Genomic DNA, 20,662 nt, shown 5'->3' with positions numbered 1-20,662 from the left:
AAGGTTTGTACCCTGCAGTTTAGTTAATGTGGCAAGCAACCCTGGCACTGTGGAGTGGCGCAATGCTTGCTGCCCCACAGGAGTAGGCACGGGACGCCCTGTGGCTTCACAGCTACCTTGCTCCCCAGAACCATTCCCCCGACCTCGCCCACGGCCTCGTCCACGTCCCTTTCCGGGAGCCTTGCGCATTTTGAATTCCTAGTTAGAAATTGGCACTGTATACCAGTAGTAAAAATTGTGGGTGCACGTAACCCCAATATATTCTTTGAATTACCAGTCAGAAACTGGCACTATATGGCAGTAGCAAGAAATGAGGGTATTTATAACCCCAATATATTCTTTGAATTCCCAGTCAGACAATGGCACTGTATACCAGTAGTAAAAATTGTGGGTGCACGTAACCCCAATATATTCTTTGAATTACCAGTCAGAAACTGGCACTATATGGCAGTAGCAAGAAATGAGGGTATTTATAACCCCAATATATTCTTTGAATTCCCAGTCAGACAATGGCACTGTATACCAGTAGTAAAAATTGTGGGTGCACGTAACCCCAATATATTCTTTGAATTCCCAGTCAGACACTGGCACTATATGGCAGTAGCAACAAATGAGGGTATTTGTATTCCCAATATATTCTTTGAATTCCCAGTCAGACAATGGCACTGTATACCAGTAGTAAAAATTGTGGGTGCACGTAACCCCAATATATTCTTTGAATTCCCAGTCAGACACTGGCACTATATGGCAGTAGCAAGAAATGAGGGTATTTGTATTCCCAATATATTCTTTGAATTCCCAGTCAGACAATGGCACTGTATACCAGTAGTAAAAATTGTGGGTGCACGTAACCCCAATATATTCTTTGAATTACCAGTCAGAAACTGGCACTATATGGCAGTAGCAAGAAATGAGGGTATTTATAACCCCAATATATTCTTTGAATTCCCAGTCAGACAATGGCACTGTATACCAGTAGTAAAAATTGTGGGTGCACGTAACCCCAATATATTCTTTGAATTCCCAGTCAGACACTGGCACTATATGGCAGTAGCAAGAAATGAGGGTATTTGTATTCCCAATATATTCTTTGAATTCCCAGTCAGACAATGGCACTGTATACCAGTAGTAAAAATTGTGGGTGCACGTAACCCCAATATATTCTTTGATTTCCCAGTCAGACACTGGCACTATATGGCAGTAGCAAGAAATGAGGGTATTTGTATTCCCAATATATTCTTTGAATTCCCAGTCAGACAATGGCACTGTATACCAGTAGTAAAAATTGTGGGTGCACGTAACCCCAATATATTCCTTGAATTCCCAGTCAGACACTGGCACTATATGGCAGTAGCAAGAAATGAGGGTATTTGTATTCCCAATATATTCTTTGAATTCCCAGTCAGACAATGGCACTGTATACCAGTAGTAAAAATTGTGGGTGCACGTAACCCCAATATATTCTTTGATTTCCCAGTCAGACACTGGCACTATATGGCAGTAGCAAGAAATGAGGGTATTTGTATTCCCAATATATTCTTTGAATTCCCAGTCAGACAATGGCACTGTATACCAGTAGTAAAAATTGTGGGTGCACGTAACCCCAATATATTCTTTGAATTCCCAGTCAGACACTGGCACTATATGGCAGTAGCAAGAAATGAGGGTATTTGTATTCCCAATATATTCTTTGAATTCCCAGTCAGACAATGGCACTGTATACCAGTAGTAAAAATTGTGGGTGCACGTAACCCCAATATATTCTTTGAATTACCAGTCAGAAACTGGCACTATATGGCAGTAGCAAGAAATGAGGGTATTTATAACCCCAATATATTCTTTGAATTCCCAGTCAGACAATGGCACTGTATACCAGTAGTAAAAATTGTGGGTGCACGTAACCCCAATATATTCTTTGAATTACCAGTCAGAAACTGGCACTATATGGCAGTAGCAAGAAATGAGGGTATTTATAACCCCAATATATTCTTTGAATTCCCAGTCAGACAATGGCACTGTATACCAGTAGTAAAAATTGTGGGTGCACGTAACCCCAATATATTCTTTGAATTCCCAGTCAGACACTGGCACTATATGGCAGTAGCAAGAAATGAGGGTATTTGTATTCCCAATATATTCTTTGAATTCCCAGTCAGACAATGGCACTGTATACCAGTAGTAAAAATTGTGGGTGCACGTAACCCCAATATATTCTTTGATTTCCCAGTCAGACACTGGCACTATATGGCAGTAGCAAGAAATGAGGGTATTTGTATTCCCAATATATTCTTTGAATTCCCAGTCAGACAATGGCACTGTATACCAGTAGTAAAAATTGTGGGTGCACGTAACCCCAATATATTCCTTGAATTCCCAGTCAGACACTGGCACTATATGGCAGTAGCAAGAAATGAGGGTATTTGTATTCCCAATATATTCTTTGAATTCCCAGTCAGACAATGGCACTGTATACCAGTAGTAAAAATTGTGGGTGCACGTAACCCCAATATATTCTTTGATTTCCCAGTCAGACACTGGCACTATATGGCAGTAGCAAGAAATGAGGGTATTTGTATTCCCAATATATTCTTTGAATTCCCAGTCAGACAATGGCACTGTATACCAGTAGTAAAAATTGTGGGTGCACGTAACCCCAATATATTCTTTGAATTCCCAGTCAGACACTGGCACTATATGGCAGTAGCAAGAAATGAGGGTATTTGTATTCCCAATATATTCTTTGAATTCCCAGTCAGACAATGGCACTGTATACCAGTAGTAAAAATTGTGGGTGCACGTAACCCCAATATATTCTTTGAATTACCAGTCAGAAACTGGCACTATATGGCAGTAGCAAGAAATGAGGGTATTTATAACCCCAATATATTCTTTGAATTCCCAGTCAGACAATGGCACTGTATACCAGTAGTAAAAATTGTGGGTGCACGTAACCCCAATATATTCTTTGAATTACCAGTCAGAAACTGGCACTATATGGCAGTAGCAAGAAATGAGGGTATTTATAACCCCAATATATTCTTTGAATTCCCAGTCAGACAATGGCACTGTATACCAGTAGTAAAAATTGTGGGTGCACGTAACCCCAATATATTCTTTGAATTCCCAGTCAGACACTGGCACTATATGGCAGTAGCAAGAAATGAGGGTATTTGTATTCCCAATATATTCTTTGAATTCCCAGTCAGACAATGGCACTGTATACCAGTAGTAAAAATTGTGGGTGCACGTAACCCCAATATATTCTTTGAATTCCCAGTCAGACACTGGCACTATATGGCAGTAGCAAGAAATGAGGGTATTTGTATTCCCAATATATTCTTTGAATTCCCAGTCAGACAATGGCACTGTATACCAGTAGTAAAAAATTGTGGGTGCACGTAACCCCAATATATTCTTTGAATTCCCAGTCAGACACTGGCACTATATGGCAGTAGCAAGAAATGAGGGTATTTGTATTCCCAATATATTCTTTGAATTCCCAGTCAGACAATGGCACTGTATACCAGTAGTAAAAATTGTGGGTGCACGTAACCCCAATATATTCTTTGAATTACCAGTCAGAAACTGGCACTATATGGCAGTAGCAAGAAATGAGGGTATTTATAACCCCAATATATTCTTTGAATTCCCAGTCAGACAATGGCACTGTATACCAGTAGTAAAAATTGTGGGTGCACGTAACCCCAATATATTCTTTGAATTCCCAGTCAGACACTGGCACTATATGGCAGTAGCAAGAAATGAGGGTATTTGTATTCCCAATATATTCTTTGAATTCCCAGTCAGACAATGGCACTGTATACCAGTAGTAAAAATTGTGGGTGCACGTAACCCCAATATATTCTTTGAATTACCAGTCAGAAACTGGCACTATATGGCAGTAGCAAGAAATGAGGGTATTTATAACCCCAATATATTCTTTGAATTCCCAGTCAGACAATGGCACTGTATACCAGTAGTAAAAATTGTGGGTGCACGTAACCCCAATATATTCTTTGAATTCCCAGTCAGACACTGGCACTATATGGCAGTAGCAAGAAATGAGGGTATTTGTATTCCCAATATATTCTTTGAATTCCCAGTCAGACAATGGCACTGTATACCAGTAGTAAAAATTGTGGGTGCACGTAACCCCAATATATTCTTTGAATTACCAGTCAGAAACTGGCACTATATGGCAGTAGCAAGAAATGAGGGTATTTATAACCCCAATATATTCTTTGAATTCCCAGTCAGACAATGGCACTGTATACCAGTAGTAAAAATTGTGGGTGCACGTAACCCCAATATATTCTTTGAATTCCCAGTCAGACACTGGCACTATATGGCAGTAGCAAGAAATGAGGGTATTTGTATTCCCAATATATTCTTTGAATTCCCAGTCAGACAATGGCACTGTATACCAGTAGTAAAAAATTGTGGGTGCACGTAACCCCAATATATTCTTTGAATTCCCAGTCAGACACTGGCACTATATGGCAGTAGCAAGAAATGAGGGTATTTGTATTCCCAATATATTCTTTGAATTCCCAGTCAGACAATGGCACTGTATACCAGTAGTAAAAATTGTGGGTGCACGTAACCCCAATATATTCTTTGATTTCCCAGTCAGACACTGGCACTATATGGCAGTAGCAAGAAATGAGGGTATTTGTATTCCCAATATATTCTTTGAATTCCCAGTCAGACAATGGCACTGTATACCAGTAGTAAAAATTGTGGGTGCACGTAACCCCAATATATTCCTTGAATTCCCAGTCAGACACTGGCACTATATGGCAGTAGCAAGAAATGAGGGTATTTGTATTCCCAATATATTCTTTGAATTCCCAGTCAGACAATGGCACTGTATACCAGTAGTAAAAATTGTGGGTGCACGTAACCCCAATATATTCTTTGATTTCCCAGTCAGACACTGGCACTATATGGCAGTAGCAAGAAATGAGGGTATTTGTATTCCCAATATATTCTTTGAATTCCCAGTCAGACAATGGCACTGTATACCAGTAGTAAAAATTGTGGGTGCACGTAACCCCAATATATTCTTTGAATTCCCAGTCAGACACTGGCACTATATGGCAGTAGCAAGAAATGAGGGTATTTGTATTCCCAATATATTCTTTGAATTCCCAGTCAGACAATGGCACTGTATACCAGTAGTAAAAATTGTGGGTGCACGTAACCCCAATATATTCTTTGAATTACCAGTCAGAAACTGGCACTATATGGCAGTAGCAAGAAATGAGGGTATTTATAACCCCAATATATTCTTTGAATTCCCAGTCAGACAATGGCACTGTATACCAGTAGTAAAAATTGTGGGTGCACGTAACCCCAATATATTCTTTGAATTACCAGTCAGAAACTGGCACTATATGGCAGTAGCAAGAAATGAGGGTATTTATAACCCCAATATATTCTTTGAATTCCCAGTCAGACAATGGCACTGTATACCAGTAGTAAAAATTGTGGGTGCACGTAACCCCAATATATTCTTTGAATTCCCAGTCAGACACTGGCACTATATGGCAGTAGCAAGAAATGAGGGTATTTGTATTCCCAATATATTCTTTGAATTCCCAGTCAGACAATGGCACTGTATACCAGTAGTAAAAATTGTGGGTGCACGTAACCCCAATATATTCTTTGAATTCCCAGTCAGACACTGGCACTATATGGCAGTAGCAAGAAATGAGGGTATTTGTATTCCCAATATATTCTTTGAATTCCCAGTCAGACAATGGCACTGTATACCAGTAGTAAAAAATTGTGGGTGCACGTAACCCCAATATATTCTTTGAATTCCCAGTCAGACACTGGCACTATATGGCAGTAGCAAGAAATGAGGGTATTTGTATTCCCAATATATTCTTTGAATTCCCAGTCAGACAATGGCACTGTATACCAGTAGTAAAAATTGTGGGTGCACGTAACCCCAATATATTCTTTGAATTACCAGTCAGAAACTGGCACTATATGGCAGTAGCAAGAAATGAGGGTATTTATAACCCCAATATATTCTTTGAATTCCCAGTCAGACAATGGCACTGTATACCAGTAGTAAAAATTGTGGGTGCACGTAACCCCAATATATTCTTTGAATTCCCAGTCAGACACTGGCACTATATGGCAGTAGCAAGAAATGAGGGTATTTGTATTCCCAATATATTCTTTGAATTCCCAGTCAGACAATGGCACTGTATACCAGTAGTAAAAATTGTGGGTGCACGTAACCCCAATATATTCTTTGAATTACCAGTCAGAAACTGGCACTATATGGCAGTAGCAAGAAATGAGGGTATTTATAACCCCAATATATTCTTTGAATTCCCAGTCAGACAATGGCACTGTATACCAGTAGTAAAAATTGTGGGTGCACGTAACCCCAATATATTCTTTGAATTCCCAGTCAGACACTGGCACTATATGGCAGTAGCAAGAAATGAGGGTATTTGTATTCCCAATATATTCTTTGAATTCCCAGTCAGACAATGGCACTGTATACCAGTAGTAAAAATTGTGGGTGCACGTAACCCCAATATATTCTTTGAATTACCAGTCAGAAACTGGCACTATATGGCAGTAGCAAGAAATGAGGGTATTTATAACCCCAATATATTCTTTGAATTCCCAGTCAGACAATGGCACTGTATACCAGTAGTAAAAATTGTGGGTGCACGTAACCCCAATATATTCTTTGAATTCCCAGTCAGACACTGGCACTATATGGCAGTAGCAAGAAATGAGGGTATTTGTATTCCCAATATATTCTTTGAATTCCCAGTCAGACAATGGCACTGTATACCAGTAGTAAAAAATTGTGGGTGCACGTAACCCCAATATATTCTTTGAATTCCCAGTCAGACACTGGCACTATATGGCAGTAGCAAGAAATGAGGGTATTTGTATTCCCAATATATTCTTTGAATTCCCAGTCAGACAATGGCACTGTATACCAGTAGTAAAAATTGTGGGTGCACGTAACCCCAATATATTCTTTGAATTACCAGTCAGAAACTGGCACTATATGGCAGTAGCAAGAAATGAGGGTATTTATAACCCCAATATATTCTTTGAATTCCCAGTCAGACAATGGCACTGTATACCAGTAGTAAAAATTGTGGGTGCACGTAACCCCAATATATTCTTTGAATTCCCAGTCAGACACTGGCACTATATGGCAGTAGCAAGAAATGAGGGTATTTGTATTCCCAATATATTCTTTGAATTCCCAGTCAGACAATGGCACTGTATACCAGTAGTAAAAATTGTGGGTGCACGTAACCCCAATATATTCTTTGAATTACCAGTCAGAAACTGGCACTATATGGCAGTAGCAAGAAATGAGGGTATTTATAACCCCAATATATTCTTTGAATTCCCAGTCAGACAATGGCACTGTATACCAGTAGTAAAAATTGTGGGTGCACGTAACCCCAATATATTCTTTGAATTCCCAGTCAGACACTGGCACTATATGGCAGTAGCAAGAAATGAGGGTATTTGTATTCCCAATATACTCTTTGAATTCCCAGTCAGACAATGGCACTGTATACCAGTAGTAAAAATTGTGGGTGCACGTAACCCCAATATATTCTTTGAATTCCCAGTCAGACACTGGCACTATATGGCAGTAGCAAGAAATGAGGGTATTTGTATTCCCAATATACTCTTTGAATTCCCAGTCAGACAATGGCACTGTATACCAGTAGTAAAAATTGTGGGTGTATATAGCCCCAATTCTATTGCTAGGGGACTTGCAGGGTATTTCTGGGGTGAAGGTGGGGGGGCACACCGTTGGAACGGGTATCGGGGTATATATCGGGTATACGGGAATACACTGACAGTGTATTCCATTCAGGATCCTGGGAAAGCTGGGTTGCGGCGATTGAGCCAGTCAGTGCCACGTTACACTGACAAGCTTCTCCCTGGAATTTAGCTCTTATAAGAGCTGTTGTGGTTGTCTTCTCCTTCCTATCCTAGCCTGTCCCTGCCTACCCAGAATCTAAGCCCTAGCTAGCTGGACGGAAACCTCCGTCCTCGGTGAATTGCAAGCTCAGAATGACGCGAACCTGGGCGGCGCTGTTCTTTTAAATTAGAGGTCACATGTTTTCGGCAGCCAATGGGTTTTGCCTACTTTTCTCAACGTCACCGGTGTCGTAGTTCCTGTCCCACCTACCCTGCGCTGTTATTGGAGCAAAAAAGGCGCCAGGGAAGGTGGGAGGGGAATCGAGTAATGGCGCACTTTACCACGCGGTGTTCGATTCGATTCGAACATGCCGAACAGCCTAATATCCGATCGAACATGAGTTCGATAGAACACTGTTCGCTCATCTCTATTCATTAGTAATGACTCTATCATTGTAATACACGGCATAATAATACTGCAGTATATTGCGATCATGTTTCCAGCAGGGAATGCAGTGTGGTATATTCTGATATTAATAGATTTATAACTGCAGAAGAAAAACAGACTATATTTGCTTTACACGTGTTGTCTATTTTAGTCCAAACATTTGGATAGACTGAGCATATAGTGACATCCTGCTCATTGGAAAGTCATTGTATAAGCTCAAGTTGAGAGCTACATTTAGCATGCTACTAGGCTCTGGGAGACCAAGGATATTTGCTGAAAACAATGGATACCCAATAATTGGACGTACTGAAACTAATGCTGTGCTTTCCCTGAGGTGATGTAAATGCTTTCAGCATAGAAGTGGTTTCACTTTTATACAAGTTAGGCTAGGTTCACATCTGCATTCGGGTTTCCGTTTGGGGGGTGCGCTTGGGGACTCCCTGAACAGAAATCTCATCCGCTTAAAAAAAGGCTGTTACCTGTGAACCCTATAGACTATGATGGAGTCTGCGTTGTTTCCGTTCGGATTCCACCCAAAAAGGGCAAAAGACAGAGAAAAAAGTGCTGCTTGCAACATTTTCTCCCGGCATTTTTCAAGCAGGGAGGGGAATGGAACCCCCATATGGAGAGCCAACGCTGGTGTGAACCCAGCCTTCACTGTATTCTTTATATAATAAGTCTCTCAGTTTACTAGAATAATGTGGGCAGGATTCACAAAGACCAGTGGAGGATACGCTTAATCTATGATGAGGCTACAGCCTGTTAGGCGCATTGTCCAGGAGGGCCTGTCATTAGGAAGAAGTCTATGCAGACTTCTTGTCTGTGTAGATTTTTGGCATCATTTACACCACAAAAATGGTGATGATGAAAGTGGCACAGGTGACAGCCCCACCTGCTTTCTCAAGTGTCGAGGCTGGCACAAAAAAAACAACATGTGCAACTATTTTAGTTAAAATGTCAAATAATCGCAAATCACCAATTTCTGATGGTTTTACTAAAAAAAAACTTGTCATAATAGATTATTGAATTCTCCCAATGTTTTCCAGTCCTGAATTACATATTTTCAAGACATCTGCTTGCAGTCAGTAAATTGAAAATTGTCCTAGTCATGTTCTATGAAGTCAAAATAAGATCAAATTGATCCATATATTACACAATTGTTTGTCAATCATAAAGAACAAACAAGACAATTACTAAAAAAAGCATCAAGGGCTATTTTCATTTATAGCAGGAAAGATCATTTCAGCTATAAATTGTTGGCTTTTATGTAAACATACATTTTCATTTCAGCATATCTCCCAATGTAAAAAAATTACAGAAACTGTATTAGAGAGAGTTGTTATCAAATGAATGTAAGAATGATTTTGTTCATTCAAGTCTCTCCCAATAGTTGGCAAGCAAGAGTGCCGCCACATTGTGAGTCTGCCGGAATTTCAACAATATAAATTGATTATAGCTTATTCTCCTGTTATTGGATTCACAATTTGCAGGTCTATAATTCATCTGTCTGTGTAACCCATTCTGTTGCCTATAGGTCTGTAACATCTATTATTGTCTGATCGCTACCAACTTGTCAAGTCCAGTTTACATTACATTGTAGTCAAATTCTAGTACAGTTCTCTATGGAAGTGTTTTATGGATGTTATAAGACAGCAGGAACGTGCACTGACAGAGGTATAAATTAGGTACCAATGCAAAATCTTCAACAGGAACCCCGCCAACCTACCATATGTTATTACAATATTGGTGCCGCTAGATTATATGCGGTACAGTAAAGGGAAATTTTGACTCCCTCATATACCAGAACGCAGCTGTGACTGCTAACAATGCACTCTGAACACCAATTGTAATGGACCATATATAGGAATGGCCACACTGGTCATATAGTAAACTGGGTGCTTAGTATGTATTGCCTTGTATTTTTTTGGTTACAGCCAAAGTAAATATATGGAATAATTAAAAACCAAATAATTAAATAGTGAGAGATTCTTTCAAGGTGACAATTGTCATCATTTAGGAAATAGGATTGTAGCTCTAGCCAATCATATTTGCTAAAACATATCTTATATAAAATTAGAGAGTGATATAACCATGCACAATGGAAGGTATCACTTATCAACAGCAATGACCCAAAATAAGTATAAACAAAACATACTGTACATATAATAGATTTAATGATCTCACACTTGACTGATTTTTTTTTTAGTATTTTATCCTCCAGCTACTATATGGTGTTAATAAGAAAATAACATTTGGTATTGATTTAAATGATCTGTAGATAAGTTATATACATCTAAGAAGCTGATCTGCAGCTTTTCAGAATGAAAACCTAGGAGGGGTATGTTGTGATTAATATTTTTGTTAGTGCTCTGCAACAAACAATGCAGTATTAGCTTATTGCCACAAAGTAAATGTGTAGTGCAATAATGACATAAATGGCTTCGGGCTGAGATAACTCTACCCCTTTGTATTCTTTTTCAGTGTAAAAGCATAGACTTAAAGAGGACTTTTCACCACCTCCAACAACTTCAACTCTTATAATCATTCCATAGGTGCTGCACTACTGATTCTGGCGTAGTTGTAATTTTATCTCTAGCCCTCAATGTTCCCAAGCAATAATTTCTGCTCTGCTGTCAAGTGGGCTGTCCCTGTCTTTCTGCTCCAGATCAGGACCACCCACCTGACAGTAAGGAATCTAATTGTGCTTAAACTAGTAAAAAGGATTGCTTGGGAACAGTGGACTAGACTAGAGAAAAATCTCAACTGTGCTGGAATTAACGGAGTGGTGCCTATTGAAGGAGTTGGAGTTGGTAGAGGCTATAAAATGTCTTCTCTAATATTGCCTACTATAACATACTATACACCTTTAAAACATTGCACATATTTAAAATAATAAAGTGTAAGTACCTCCTGCAAGGATCCTTTCTTCGAGATCAGCCATTTCTTTCTTGTATGCCTTCATGGCAGCCTCCTTAAAACTTGGACGGATTCGTTTTTTCTTTGGGACTTCAAAGGATTTCTCAGGCACATTTTTGTTCTCTTCATCATTCTTGGCATTTTCGCCCATGTCATACACTATTTCACATTCAGGTTCTATTATATCCTCAGGAGCGAAGTCATCATATGGAATGTTGTATTCCTCCATTTGTAAACCAGCATAGTCTGGGTCATATGAATTGTCGTCATACTCTTGATATTCTTGCATTTGCTCAAGATTTTCATTTGTATTTGTTCTGTTTTCAAGTTTGGCAAGAACTTGTTCCATGACTTCCACATAATCAGCTCCATTGTCATTAGCAGCTATTGATTCCCCATATTCCATGTCATCATCGGCCTTGTAATAGTAAGGTTCTGTGTATACATCAGAATCAAGAGTTGTGCTGGATTCATTGGCTGTAGACTGTGATAAAGTGCGAAATCTTCCCATGAACGAGGAGCCACTTTCATCATAGCCACTTAAGCTTTGTGTGCTTTTATTCCATACAACTTCCAGAGCTGATTTAGCCCGTTGTAGAGTAGAGCCAAACTTTGGAAAGCTAAAGGTTTTATCAGAAAGATCAATGCTTAGTCGACTATGCCATGATTTGGGTGGAGCATCCTCGGAGTCATCACTTTGCAGTTCACTCTGACTGCGGTACATCATTGGTAATCTTCCCTGACTCTGGTAAATTTCATTGGCATTTGTTTCAATGTAAGATTCATATTCACTAGTCCATTGATTTTGTGACGCTGTGCAAATTTCAGGACAAGATGGGGAATTGCTGTCTAGAGTGTAACTATAGTTTTCGGTGTTATATGGAAGATCTGTACTTTGGCACTTTTCATAATTGTTTGCATAAATTTCCATCTGTTGATCTGCAGAACAGTTGGCATTATAGGAAAAACCATGTTGTGTAGATGCATCAAGTCCAGAATCTGTACCTTGTTCTAAATGGTGCCACTCTTTCCATGGTGACAGATCACCATGCAAAGAAAGCTGAGAGTCACTATAGTGACTGCGGTCTCCTGAAGCACAAAGTATCCCATTGCTGACGCCACTGTCAACAGTTTCAGTGTTCTCAATTTCATTTTCTTCATGGTAAGGCTCTGCATCATTACTGAAAGCTTGCTCTTGTGAGCTTGCATACCAGTTTGAGGAATTATCTTCCTGTCTTCTTTGCCACAGTTCCCGATCAGAGGAAGACAACAGAGAACTTCCATTGGTTCTTATGAAATATTGGTTTTCTGAAAAATCTTCAGAGTAAGATTGACATAGCTTTGAAAAATCAGATTCTGAGCGACTTAGTTTTGGTGTAGAAAAGTCAGTCTGTGAATGCCACAATGGAGTTGTATCACTGTAATACATTTTGTTTTTTTCCAAGCTATCAGATACAGGTGACTGGAAATTAAGGTCTCCATAATCATCTTTACTTTTATAGGTGGCATCTTCAGATGTTCTGTGAGGTTTTTTATTATGAGATGACTGTCCACTTCTTTTGCTCCCATTGGATTTCATCTGGGCTTCGGACTTGCAGACCATTGCATAACTATTCCGGTTTATGTCAGGTTCCAAGTCTTTGTCACTGTCTTCATGAGATTCCCATTCATCATGATTAATCTTTGGCTCCGCAGCTGAAAATTTCATGTCCATACTCTCATATGTCTGGGATAGTGGAATTGCCTTTTCTTTTTTCACTTTCAGTTCATGGGAAATAATGTCAGTAGAAATTCCAATTCCAGTTCCCTTCAATTTATAACATTTTTTTAAAACTAAATCTCTATCTTGTTGTGTAGCAAAATAGACAAGAATTGGTCTAGGTTTTGCATTTGGACAATCTCTTTGTTGCCCTAGTCTGTGAGCAAGTTCAATTTTCATACTGTTTTGCGCATCTACGAATCCCATTTTTTCTATTAAAATTCTATAAACAACATTTTCACAAAGTTCGTTTTTTTCTTCAGGCACATTTAAAAACCTAAGACTAAGCTTACTACTGTGATGACCTATTTGCTTAATGTAGTCATGGATATCTCTGGTTTCTCTTCTAGACTGTACAAAACCCGAACGTAACTGCTCAATTTCACTTTGCACAACCTCAACACTACTAGAAATCTCATCAATCGATTGCTTTAAAGAATTCACATGACCTCTTAACTCTGACAGTTCAGTTTCAATTTGACTTATACCTTGGAGCTCTTTAAAGATCATTTCCATGACATCATGAGTTTGGCTTATGCAGCCAGTAGAGCTAAAGCCAGGCTCAAGTGTGTTGGTTTTTTGCTGACGGACTGTTCGATCTAAAGACTTGCTTCGTAATCCCCAGGTTTTCTTCCACGTGCTTACTTCTGAATCTGAGGAAACACATTCTTGACTCTTCTTCCATTTTCGAAGTTTGCGTAAAGCACCCATTTTTAGGCTGTGCAGTGTACGTTCCCCATCTGAACTTCCATCAGAAGGAGCCAGACTGCTCATGCTTTTTCGGTTTCGCCTTACTGGCATGGTTTGTGATGAGTATTCCTTGGTTGTACTACCAGCCCTTGTTTCACTTAAAGATTCTGAATATGAACTATCAAGAGAAGATATTTCGTGAATTGCATCCTCATTATTATTGCCAGTTAGAATATTCTTTTGAAGCCCATTGGCAATTGCTACTCTGTAACTGAATGTTGGAGAAAGTGAAAATTCCTTTCTAACTGTATCTTCCTCAGTTGATAAATTGCAGGAAGAAGAACACTTGGCAATTTTCTTGACTGTGCTTTTGATAGTCGTTGAAATATTTGGGTTCTTGATTAGGCCAAATTGAGAAATATCCTGTTCCTTTTTGCTTGGACTTTCTTTCTTTTTTGTAGGATTCCCCAGTTTCTTTGTAAACATTCCTTTGCAAAGCTTATATATATAAGAGAAGATCAGGCTCTTCAATAGGGCAGAAACCATCAGGGGAACTTTATATTAACCTATCTTTGCAAAAAAAAAAGTATCTCTGGCTCCTGAGATTTGTATGTCCACACAACATTTATCTGTAGCAGAAACAAACACACGTGTACTGGTGTTAGAATGTGTGTCCTATGGAAGGACCAGACACCGTCTGCTTCTCATGACTTCTGGACGTCTCTGCAATAAAGGTAGTTTAAGCATCACTAATTCATACAGTACAAATCTAAGTCGTGGATGATGAAGGCATACTGTATAGCACATAAAGCATGCAATACAAACATCTTATAAATGACATGTACATGGTGGCTAGCAGTAGATGCACTAAGGTCTACATTCATGACCAATAATAACTTTATGTACCACTATACTGCAACAAGATACTATTACAAAGCCAAAAGTAAGTCACTCCTCTTAAGACATACACCCATCTCCCACCGAACTCTAAGCCTAATGGGTGTCAAGGACTAAGGTTCTGAATATAGCATGCAAAAAAACACCATCTTTTATGAGTTTTTCACATCAAACATGATATTAAACCATCTTCCTTTGCTATACTTCACTTAGAGAAACAAAACACATATGCCGAAAACCAACCAAATTTACTTATTTGCAATGTCTATAACTTGATGCAAATAAATAAAGTGATAAGAATAAGTAGAAATATTACATAAAACAAGAAGTATATTTACAAAGCTTATGTAATAATGATCTTTCTCATTGGGTTCTGTCACTAATAGGATACGCATAGACAAGGTTATTATTATTTATTGTGTGCATTAGTTAAGTGGCTATCCAACTCATAATTTTATTAATAGTGCTGTTGGTACTCGCCTCTCTCTGGGCCTCTATTTCCAGTGCTGGCAGCCCCCATCTGTCTGTATACAGTTCCCAGCTTGTTTGCATCAGATGATCGCTGCAGCCAATCACAAACCTCTTCACAAAAGGCAAGTCACTGCATTCACATGCCATTTGTGAAGCGCTTACTGCTTAGCTCTGTGATTTGCAGAAGTGGTCTTGTAGAGCAAATGAGACATCACTGGTGACATCAACCAGGGGACCTATATAGAGACAAATAGAGCTGCCACTGCTGGAAACCAAAGCCTGGAGAGAGATGATTAATGGTTTGTTATGTTTAGTCATCTCAGAAGCAGTATAAAAAAAATCTGTTGTGACCTTTAGGCTAAGGCCTCACGTAGCCTGCCACAGGAAAAAAAAGGGCTGTGGAAAATACCACAAAGGAAATGGAGAGTTTTCCTCTCTGGACTTTCAGCTTCTATTATACCTATACGGAAATCGGCAGCATTTCTGTAGGTATAACTGACATCACGTTAATTACAAAAACACAACGGTTTTTGAAATTGCAGCTTTTCGCCGTGGATTCATTTTGCAGGTACTGTAAGGGTGCATTCACACGGAGGAAAATGGCGCAGAAAAAGGAAACCATCGAAGTCAATGGGAGGCTTTTTTTTCAGCACTGAATCTGACACGGATTCCACACCAAATTCAGCGCCATTTTCCTCCATGTAAATGCACCCTAAAATACCAAATTGTGGCGTTTACGCTACGTGGGGCCCCTAAAGTCACATTCCAGCTAACCCATGGCTGTTATAGCTATTTAATTAGCTGTCAGTATATATGGGAGGATGATATATGTTACATGCAATTGTAAGGAAAAGTTATCTTATTAATGCCAGCTGCAGTTTTTTACATATAGATACATCAATTAATTGGATATAATCCCTTATGGATCTCATTTAGAAAGCATCTTACAGCTACTCAATAATCACTGTAAAGAGATCCAAGTCTGGTTTTACTGAAAATAGGTTACTTTTTTAAAAAAAATATCAGATTTTGCATCTTCTCATTGTGTTTCCAAGGATGACTGCTCAGGCTTCAAATCAGAGCTTTGTAAATAGACCTCTATATTCACAACTTCCAACTCAACAACAATATGGTTTACACATCAACCCAACACAAGACACCATGTTTTAATGTAGTTGATAATATAAGTTACATATTTCAGGACCATGAACAAAATAGTCAAAAGACATACGTACATGTAAAATCTTAACCAATATGAGCACCTGAAAGCCAGACAACAAAAGGACTCATTATTTAGCAGTGCCAACTCAGACTCCAAATTCAATAGTTTGGAATATAAATGTAACACAGAACAATGATTTCCATTCATATACCAAATTTAATAGGTATGATAGGTACATTTTATTATTCTTATGTCTCTTTAAACATGGCCATACGCTCTAGGAAATGTAGAATACTTGTGTTAAGTGCAGCTCTATATATTTCTTAAAGGAGCTTTCCAGGATCAGAATACGGCTGGCTTCCCATGAAGATAGGCCTTTAATATCAGTTAAGTGAGGTTTCCATTCTCTATGGTGATGCACAATTTTGCAAATTAGACATATTCAAGTGAAAAAGATGAAGCTGCAGCATCCTGAAGAGGCCGCAGCCCTTAGCCAAGGGAAGAGGCAGCCTCAAAACAGCTGAACAGCGGGGATGCTAAGAGTTGGACGCCCACTGACCTGTTATTGATGGCCTGTCTTATCAGTAGCCCATCAATATTCTCGTCCCAGAAAAGACCCTTAATACAATCACTAAAAATGTAGATCGGAATTATATGTGAGCCTGGTCAAAGCTGTTCTATGCTGGTATTTTGTTTGCACTAATGCAAATAGTATATACTTTCCTATGGCAGCTTCTGTCAATATACATCCAATGCCTTTAGTGGGAGCAGGTAGCGTGACCCTACTATCCTCAAACTCGCGGTTTACCAATTATAAAATCTCAAAGTGAATAGCACTACACCATGAAATAAGAAGTATTAGGCCCAATACTTGTTGCTTAGATGTGTGTTTGTCTGTTAGTGTCCTGCTTTTATTTATCACAATGTAATCTGTGTTTTTTCTGTCAACTTCATCTGCCTTTATCCTGACTTTCAATCTTTTGCTCCTCAATAGACTTTCATCCTAGGCACCATCCATAAACCTGTAGTCTTGGAGAGAGTTTATGTGATTTCTAATCACATTTGTCTACATAAAATAACTGCAGAATTTGCATTTGGAAACTTTTGCCTACTGTAATATGGGTAGTTCGTAGACAGAGTTTTACAATGTACTCGTGCAGTCTTCCGTCCTTTATTTTTGTATGTCTTAAGGCAAAATTGCACTTGAACACTGCACTTGATTTATTGCATATCAATAGAACTTTGACGTCACCAAATAGACTAGGCCAGTCTTCTTAATAGACCTGGCAAGTCTGATGTGCAGTTTGAAGACAATGATTGTTGGTTGCGGACCTTCCTCATCCTTTAGTGTACAAGTTAAACTTCATGGAGTTTGTAGTAATGACCTTAACGAAGATTTTGCTATTTATAGAAGTATGTTGGGTGAGATGTGTAGAACCATAAGATTTACTATAATCATCTAGACATGGTTTCCTCTTTCTATAGCAGTCTATCATTCACTTCTCATTATTTGTAAGATTGCTGGGATTCCCTCTTTCTGATGGGTTAACTCTCAGTGAAGGGACAGCACAGTCACATTAACGCCTGCAAGTCATATTACATCAGGCAAATCCAATCTGTATTCTTGGCTAGCTGAATACAGATGAGCATAGGAAGATTGGATTTTGAGATCAAAAGAAGTCAAAAAAGCACATTAATTTTTAAGCAGACCGGGGGCATCAAGGCACTGCATCCCATGAGCCTGGAGTCCCACTTTAAATTATGGTTACATCCAATGCTGGACTCAGGTGTTTGCTTTTTTGTGCAACCAAACATATGATTAGTATTAGCAGCTCGCTGCCAGCCTAACAGCAGTAACCCTTTCCATGCCAGAGCAGCAATATAATGAGATAGCAGGCATTAGTATACTTAGTTGTGATAACCATTTCACAAATAACTTTGTGGCAGGTTATTCAATGCTAAATAGAAATGAGAAGGATGTAAGGAAATAATTCCCACTAGTATGCGCAATAGTATCCCATAAATACAAGGGACTATGATCCAGCCATTTCCCCTTTAAAATGAGTTTGCACTGGTCTAATGGAGCTTGCTTCCACTTCAAAGTGCTAATTGTTTCCAGTTTTCTTATCATGTTCAGCACAAATCACAATTTAATCTGGATGACAATTGCTCAGGAGAATAATCTACAGGGCTCTGACGCTGATATTTTCAGATAAACTGCGGGGTGTTCATCTTGAAAGATTAATCAAGAAGCAGAAATGCATAAGCATCTGTAAATCTCAATTTAATACTAATCCTTTGGTGAACTAGAAAATAAAAGTATTTCACATTAGCAGCAGCAGCAGCAGCTCCACCAAACAATCCCTGCTTGACAAGATGCTCAGCCATAGGCAACAGCTCTATGTGTGTGTAGTAATGACAGTGTGCAGAGCATCACAATTCTACTCTCTCCCAGGAGTGCTCGATTCTTAAATTCTCTGCTGTCCGTAAGGTGTGCTGCCTAAATGAAGATATCCTTACGCTTTACACTATGTGACCAGTGTAACCAGGAAGGAATATATACAAAGTCACATGTTAACCCTTCACGATTCTTAAATGTATGACATAATCTCTATCCATCTCCTCAACAGTCACACCTATACTTCCTTTATATGGTTTTAGTTTTTTTGCGGTATGAACTTTACATTCTAATATGGAAGTATAACATCATGCAAACATTACTATAATAGTACTTTCCACCTACGTTAGTACAAGCAATAGTTTTCACATATGGACAATTCCTGCAGACCCCTGGTAGGGAATTGTTGAGTGCATGCTAGAAATATCAAGTGTCTTGAATAACACAAAGGTGTATGAAATACAAGTTCAGAAAAAGGATAATATTTGGGAAAAATCGATACATACCTGTCACCAGTCTCTTCTCATAAGAAAGAAAATTACATACCACTGGTTCTAGAGCACACTGTTTTCCTTATTCCCATTGCTACATTCCTATTTTCCATTCATCCACAGCACGTTACAATACAATATGAAGCTGCTTCACAGTGATTTGACTCAAGTGCAGTCAGGCATGTTGCTAGTCTGCAATGGTATCTGTTCCTCTAAATTCCACCGCGCTCTCCTGGCTCCTCCATCAAATGCATTTTTATAACTCCTCCTGCTATTTCTAGCTATCACTAACTGAAGCTTTATTTATATTGCGCGTCTGAGATAACAAAACAGGAGTCACATTCCCACTTCTGCGAAAAGGGACAAAGAACTGATGGTAGTAGACATCCTGGTGTTTTCTGAGCTGGGAACTTCACACATCGCTGTTCCTTCTGCCTGTGGTTCTGAATGCAGCAATCACTGCAATAGCCACAGCCCACCTCTGTAGAAAGCAGCCCCTCCACTTCCCAGATAGAGCAAAAAAAAAAAAAAGAGAGAGAGAGAGAGAGAGCGCGAGCGAAAGAGAGACACACACAGGCTAAGTGAAAGTCCTTGCTCACACATCAAACACACACAATGCACTGTGAAAGCCAGCAGGTGCATCACTGGCCCCAGCACTGATAGCAGGCTCAAGTACCGCCTCTAGCTTGTAGAGGAAATCTGGTTGCTAGGGCCATGTCTCAGCTAACCTTTCATTTATCACAATAACGTGACCAGGAGTGACAAGTGTGCAGCCATTTCTTTCAGCACAGTCTTTTCACTGTGTCTGGACACTTCAGTAATAAAGCTGATTGAGATTATTGAGGCATGTCTGTCAACTGCTTACCAAAATGCCCCCGTCTGATAGTTATTTTACTTTCTACAAATTTTGTTTTGGACATTAAACCTTAAAATAAACATTGGATTTATGGGTTTCGGGAAGGATTATGACTAGCACTCAGTAAAATGGTGACTGTGTGTATATGCACAATTCCATAAACTAGAAAAAGATTTCCAACTTTATCAGCTGAATCGCAGAAAACCTTTGGACTCTTCTAAAAAGAAAGAAAAGAATCAGCGTTGCCTGGAGTGACCCTTTAATAAGTACTCCAAAATTGTTTTCTTCTGGTTTTACTTGTAAAATCCATTTCGTAAAGTGTAGTACAGGTAATTCTCTGACAGATTATATGTGGTCTGACAACATATCATAAGACCCACCCATTTGACTAATTAAATCCTACAGCATCTCTTAGTAATGTATAGAGAGAGACTGTATTTCAGTCCACACAGCAGATACTGAAGTATCTGGTTATTCTGTAATATAACGGTGGAGCAGAAAAAAGCACATAATACAGAAATACAGTCCACAGTGAGAGAATTACTTGTTATACTACGGTATTTAGATGTACTTTACAAAGGGGGAAAAAATTACCATAATTCTTCTATGAAAATTTAAACTTTTATGTTTAAGACCGAGCGTTCT

At 39.0% G+C, this 20,662-nt stretch overlaps 1 protein-coding gene across 1 annotated transcript in view; it reads right to left on the bottom strand.

The window, feature by feature from the left end:
- The window catches only part of UNC13C (unc-13 homolog C), a 482,392-nt gene extending 462,706 nt beyond the window's left edge, over positions 1–19,686 (bottom strand). The window contains exons 1-3 of the mRNA XM_075273478.1: positions 19,177–19,686; positions 16,346–16,372; positions 11,285–14,465 (exon numbers count right to left, since the gene is read on the bottom strand). Coding sequence (XP_075129579.1) covers positions 11,285–14,288 — 3,004 coding nt within the window. The 5' untranslated portion in view covers positions 14,289–14,465; positions 16,346–16,372; positions 19,177–19,686. The remainder of the gene's footprint in view (positions 1–11,284; positions 14,466–16,345; positions 16,373–19,176) is intronic.
- Positions 19,687–20,662: the final 976 nt, after the last annotated feature.

The sequence above is a fragment of the Leptodactylus fuscus genome, chromosome 5, assembly GCF_031893055.1.
Source record: "Leptodactylus fuscus isolate aLepFus1 chromosome 5, aLepFus1.hap2, whole genome shotgun sequence".
Lineage (NCBI taxonomy): Eukaryota > Metazoa > Chordata > Amphibia > Anura > Leptodactylidae > Leptodactylus > Leptodactylus fuscus.
This window is presented reverse-complemented; position numbering and strand designations above follow the sequence as displayed.